A 6112-nucleotide genomic window follows, 5' to 3' on the forward strand; every position below is an offset into this window, starting at 1 on the left:
ACTCTGAACTTCAAATCTTTCTATCACCAGATATAGATACATTCTGAGGACAGAGACAAAACAGCATTCGTGTGCAACGGGGGCATGTTCCTTTACAAAAAAATGTTTTTTGGTTTGTGCTACGCTGGGGCCACGTTTCAGCGGTTGATGGATTTAGTTCTGTCAGACTTATGTCCATATACGTATCTGGCTTATATTACAGAGATAAATCACCACGTCATGCAGCTGTGAAGGTTATATTATCCGGGGTACCCTGAGAACTGATAGCGTTGAACATCACCGGACCGCATCCTAAGTTGAAGAATGGCAACATTTATATTCTGACAATTCTAGATCATTTTACAAAATGGGCCAAAGCATTTTCGTTGAGAAAGTATACAGTAAAATCAGTTGCCAAAGTATTAACTACAGAAAGTTTTTATGTTCGGAATGCCAAGGCAAATCTTTACAGATCAAGGCCATGAGTTTGAAACAATCTGTTAAAAAATTACTCTGCAGGTTCGACATCGAAAAAATACGCACATCACCGTAAAACCCTAACAGAGCTAACGGAGCAATTAAAAAATTTTACAGAACACTAAATTCAATGTTGGCAAGGGTGATACAAGATTTGCACAACGACTGTGATGCTTGCCTTCCTTTTGTCATGGCGGCCTACAGGGCGAGTGTACATTCTGCAACGGGTTTCACTTCAAGTCGTTTGTTTTAAGGCCGAGAGAACGTCATGTTTATCAGCTACCTAACAACGTGACTGACATTGGTTCGCATAGCGAGTTTGTTGACGAAACACAAAAAAAATCCTTTTTTCTCAATTCCAGCTATAGATTTGAGGAAAAGATTTGTGTGTGAGCTAATGGCGCGTCTTCTGCCCGGATTTGATAGGGGTCAGGATATAAGAGAACCAGATAAAGAAAAACTCGTGGCAAAGGCCAGAAAGAGAGTTAAACATTTTTTGATTTTTTCACCAGCGTAGAGAGGTGTTACAAATCGGAAATCACAGTGTCGCAAAGTAGGCAATCAACGACGGCTGTCTTATCTAATACGAAAAATGCTGAAAGCCAGACGGAGAACTTAAAACTTAAAAGAACTTTTGAACTTTTCGTGGTCAGCCAAACGGAAAACTAGTGATCAGCAAGGAATTTGGTTCAGGGATGCACGATTCAGATTCACGATGCATATTCAGAGGCTGGCGACGGATTCTTTTCAATAGCGGACGGGATGGAGTTAAACACGTCGCAATGGCGGGTCAAGAGAGCGGATCCAGCGCAGACAGCCCCTGTCCAAAAAAATGAAACGGTCGTCACGATGGGATCAACCACACGTAGATGAAATGGTCCTGGATAAAAATTGTACGTCATAGTAGGATGTATGAGGAAGTTAAGAAGGCAAAGATTATATATACTCAGTCAGCTGCAACACTAGGAAGGGGGAACACATTCATTCTGGTATTTGTTCATCGAGTTATTCAGACATTCAGGTTAACAGAGATGAGGCGATCATCGAATTTGTGGGGGTAGTGCATCACCATTCAAGATGTTATCATTGTCCGACGTTACCTACATCCAATTTAACATGACGGTACATCACAATAATTGTAAGAAGGAAAGTATAATAGCGATTATTTATTAACATTTTAGTAATTTGATTTTTAATCATTGTTAATTAAATTTATAAAGAATTAATTCAAAGTATTGTGTTTTTATAAATAAAATCTTAAAAGTGAGTCAGCGCTTGAGAGGAGACTTGCGAGTGTGAGGAAAGGTCGATCCGTACACCCGGTAAAAAGGTCGAATATTCTCTTTCGCCCAGCTGTTATATTTCGACCCTGAGAAGATATTGTACTCCCGCGAGTCCCGGCCAAAGATGGTGGTGTCAATCACCACGGTGCTGATGACCGACACCGACCCGACCGTGTTGACGATTGCCGTCGCAGCCATGATAGCCACAGCGATCGTCGAATTACTGAAACTCATTTTAATAAACATTATATTTTTATTCTTCTACTAATGTTTTCCAGTTTGTTATTCGTTTTTGGTTCATCCGTTTAGATATCTTTTTGGATATGTATAAATGTCACATTATTACTGACGACATCCAAATTATGATATAACTCAAGTTGCTCAGTTATGTATTTCAAAAGTTTGGTAGATAAGTTTAATTACTGTTTTTTTTTGGAAGTTGGTCAGTAAATGTCATTTAACGCAGCACTTGCCCACAAAAAATGATCACATTTAATTGAGATTAGAGTTTTAATCAATTTATTTTAATTAATTTATTTATTTAATTCAATCAACATAAATGATCGATCATGCAGTTTTAATCTTATTCATAATTATATACTCACAATAATAATAAGAAAAATACTAATATTACAAATAATATTATAAACAATATAATAACATGAATAAAATAATGTTGTAAATTTTATACTGATGATGAGACGAGTTTCTAGAAATGTATGTAAATGATTCTTGTCTATTTGAAAATGTTAAATGATGATTTTAATTAATTATTGTAAAAAATAAATATAAAGTATGATCTAAGAAATCTATTCGTTCGTACAATAAATAATCTAAACATTTAGAGTAAGATAATTATAAAAAATAGAAAAACTAATATATAATTTGTGAAATATGAGAAAAAGAAAAGTTCTGTGATTTTTTAAAAACATTGTAATGGGCAAAGTCTAACTCATAAAATATAAATAATAAATAAAAGATGTAAAGATATAAAATTAAAAAATGTTTGTAAGTGTTTATATATATATATATATATATATATATATATATATATATATATATATATATATATATATTTCAAAAATTCAACACTACTTTCAACATTGTTCAACTTTTTTATATTTCTTTTTATTTTATTAATTTTAGAGAAATTAGACATTTTATTGTTTTTTTTTAAATTTTTATTAAATAAATTTGCAAATAGCTATTTCGAGTTATAGATAACTCATCTTCAGTGCATGATATATAAGATATGTAAGATATTTGATAGGAAGGAACAAGTAATTATTAATTTATATAAATTATTTAATTAAAACAGAAGACCAATAAAATAAATTTAATAACTATAAACAATATAAAACGCGATTTTTAAAATTTTTAACGGCAAGATTGTTTATATTAGGTTGTTAAGGTAAATATCAACGCTCAGCCAAGAAGCGCGAATTAATTTATTTAATTAACTACATATTATTAATATTATTTTTACAATATTTTAAAACGTTATTATTATTATTGTTGTTAACGTTATTATTATTATCGCTGTGGTTCTTCTTACATCTTGTGATGATGTTCCATTTGCAAGTGATATTTGCGCTGTGGGTTGTGGCGTTGGTATCTACAGTGTTGGCACTGTTGTTGTTGTTGTTGTTATTGTTGATGATGTGGTTGTTGTTGTTGATGTTGTTGTTGGTGTTGTTGATGTTGTTGTTAGGGTTGTCACTATTGATGATGTTCCAATTGCTACTGATATTGGCGCTGTGGGTTGTAGCATTGGTATCTACAGTGTTGACACTGTTGTTGTTGTTGTTGTTGTTATTGTTGATGTTGTAGTTGATGTTGTTGTTGGTGTTGTTGATGTTGTTGTTAAGGCTGTCACTATTGGAATGATTGTTGTTTACATCATCAATATTGTTGGTGATGACATTGTTATAATTATTTCTGTTGTCGTAATTGTTGTTGTTATAATTATAATGATTGTTGTTTTTATTTAGTAGTCTATTTGAAGGTAGAATGTTGTTAGACTGTACTTGGATGTTCATGGAGGGATTTTTGTTTTGTATGAAAATTGATTCAGCGATTTTCAGGTTTGTGATGTTGTTATTACAATAAACTATTTGCGTGTTATTTAACATTTGTCGTGTTAAAGTGATGTTATGCTGTTGTTGATAATGTTGTTTAATTGCTCCATCTTGTAGATGCATAGTCAAGCGTCTTGACAGAGTGGTAGTTGTCATTCCAATATATGAAGCATTGTTGCGGTGCGAACATTCACTGACGGAGCATTTATATTCATATATTAGATGACTTTGTTGTAGTTGAGTAGTTGCAGGAAGGCAATTATTTTTCATGATTAGTTGGGATGTTTTTAAATTTTGATAGTAAATTCGAAGAACAACTTTATTAATTTGATTTGACGCTACTACGTTTCTGCGTATTATTCCTTTTAAAATTCTTTCATCTTCTTTATACGCCATTGAAAAGGTATTTTTGTAATAAAATATTATCTTATTTTTGTCATTTATTTTGTTGTTGATTTGGTTTCTAAATTCTATCAATTCTTTTTAAATTCTGTAGATACCAACGCCACAACCCACAGCGCAAATATCACTTGCAAATGGAACATCATCACAAGATGTAAGAAGAACCACAGCGATAATAATAGTAACAATAACGTTAACAAAAATAATAATAATAACGTTTTTAAATATTGTAAAATAATATTAATAATATGTAGTTAATTAAATAAATTAATTCGCGCTTCTCGGCTGAGCGTTGATATTTACCTTAACAACCTAATATAAACAATCTTGCCGTTAAAAATTTTAAAAATCGCGTTTTATATTGTTTATAGTTATTAAATTTATTTTATTGGTTTTCTGTTTTAATTAAATAATTTATATAAATTAATAATTACTTGTTCCTTCTTATCAAATATCTTACATATCTTATATATAATGCACTGAAGATGAGTTATCTATAACTCGAAATAGCTATTTGCAAATTTATTTAATAAAAAATTAAAAAAAAAACAATAAAATGTCTAATTTCTCTGAAATTAATAAAATAAATAGAAATATAAAAAAGTTGAACAATGTTGAAAGTAGTGTTGAATTTTTGAAATGTTGCGTTAACAACAGTCTGTTAACAAAAAAAAAAAAAAAATATATATATAGTTATAATACTCGCTGTCGTAACCGATTTACGACGGGTTCAAATCTTCGATTGAATAAAATACTCCAAACAGTTATTAGTTATTAAACTTTATTTACAGAAGAAATCAACTAATCGTTTATTTCTAGCAAATCCAAATTAACGCAACAATTAACTTTTAAATTGTTCATAATCTATCGCTGTGACAACGTCAACAAACAAATCAAATATCGCTTTTAATAATTCACCGAATCGCTATTCACAAAATCACAGAGTCACGAATTTACAAAATCACGAATTTCACTAATCACGAATTTCACTAATCACGGATTTCACTAATCGCTAATCTTCTTGCGACGTGCGCTTATATATTCTTCGCAAGCGTCGTTTCTAGATTCTTCTAGATGGTCCGATTCTAGCATACTCTAGAATGCTCCAGTCACTAGAACATTCTAGAATTGGCTAGAATCTAGTGCGTTCGGTAGCACGGTTATAATATATTATTGGTAAACCATTACCCGCCATAGGCCAGACGTACGTTTCGTCTCTCACGAGACTCGTCAGTAGCCTGCCGAATAAGGTTTAAGATAACACAACTCAATTGTTGTAACCAAGAAACTCAAATTAAGGTGTCGCGATCAATAGGTAAGAACAACATCTCGTTGTTACAAGGTTTAAGAACCCATTCAGTCGCAAGAGGTATTATTGGTAAACCATTACCCGCCATAGGCCAAACGTACGTTTCGTCTCTCACGAGACTCGTCAGTAGCCTGCCGAATAAGGTTTAAGATAACACAACTCAATTATTGTAACCAAGAAACTCAAATTGGGGTGTCGCGACCAATAGGTAAGAACAACATCTCGTTGTTACAAGGTTTGAGAATATATATATATATATATATATATATACATTATAACTTCTTGATTGCCTTTGTTGTCAATGAATATATATATATATATATAATAAATAAAAGATGTAAAGATATAAAATTAATAAATGTTTGTAAGTGTTCATATATATATATATATATATATATATATATATATATATATATATATCTTATAACTTCTTGATTGCCTTTGTTGTCAATAAAAATTTTGAAATATATATATATATATATATTTCAAAATTTTTATTGACATATATATATATATATATATATATATATATATATATATATATATATATATATATATATATATATATATATATATATGTGTGT

At 30.9% G+C, this 6112-nt stretch overlaps 2 protein-coding genes across 2 annotated transcripts in view; one reads left to right on the forward strand and one right to left on the reverse strand.

Moving 5' to 3' along the window:
- Positions 1-1292, forward strand: part of HELRODRAFT_180134 (hypothetical protein) — a gene marked incomplete at both ends in the record, with an annotated part of 2631 nt that extends 1339 nt beyond the window's left edge. The window contains 2 exons of the mRNA XM_009028901.1: positions 819-940; positions 1110-1292. Coding sequence (XP_009027149.1) covers positions 819-940; positions 1110-1292 — 305 coding nt within the window. The remainder of the gene's footprint in view (positions 1-818; positions 941-1109) is intronic.
- Positions 1293-3199: 1907 nt separating this feature from the next.
- HELRODRAFT_180135 (hypothetical protein) lies at positions 3200-5616 on the reverse strand (the record flags this gene model as incomplete). Its single annotated transcript, XM_009028902.1, has 3 exons — positions 3200-3677; positions 5408-5457; positions 5572-5616. 3 exons carry the CDS (start codon positions 5614-5616, stop codon positions 3200-3202), a joined length of 573 nt encoding a protein of 190 aa, XP_009027150.1.
- Positions 5617-6112: the final 496 nt, after the last annotated feature.

This window comes from Helobdella robusta, assembly GCF_000326865.2.
Source record: "Helobdella robusta unplaced genomic scaffold HELROscaffold_59, whole genome shotgun sequence".
Lineage (NCBI taxonomy): Eukaryota > Metazoa > Annelida > Clitellata > Rhynchobdellida > Glossiphoniidae > Helobdella > Helobdella robusta.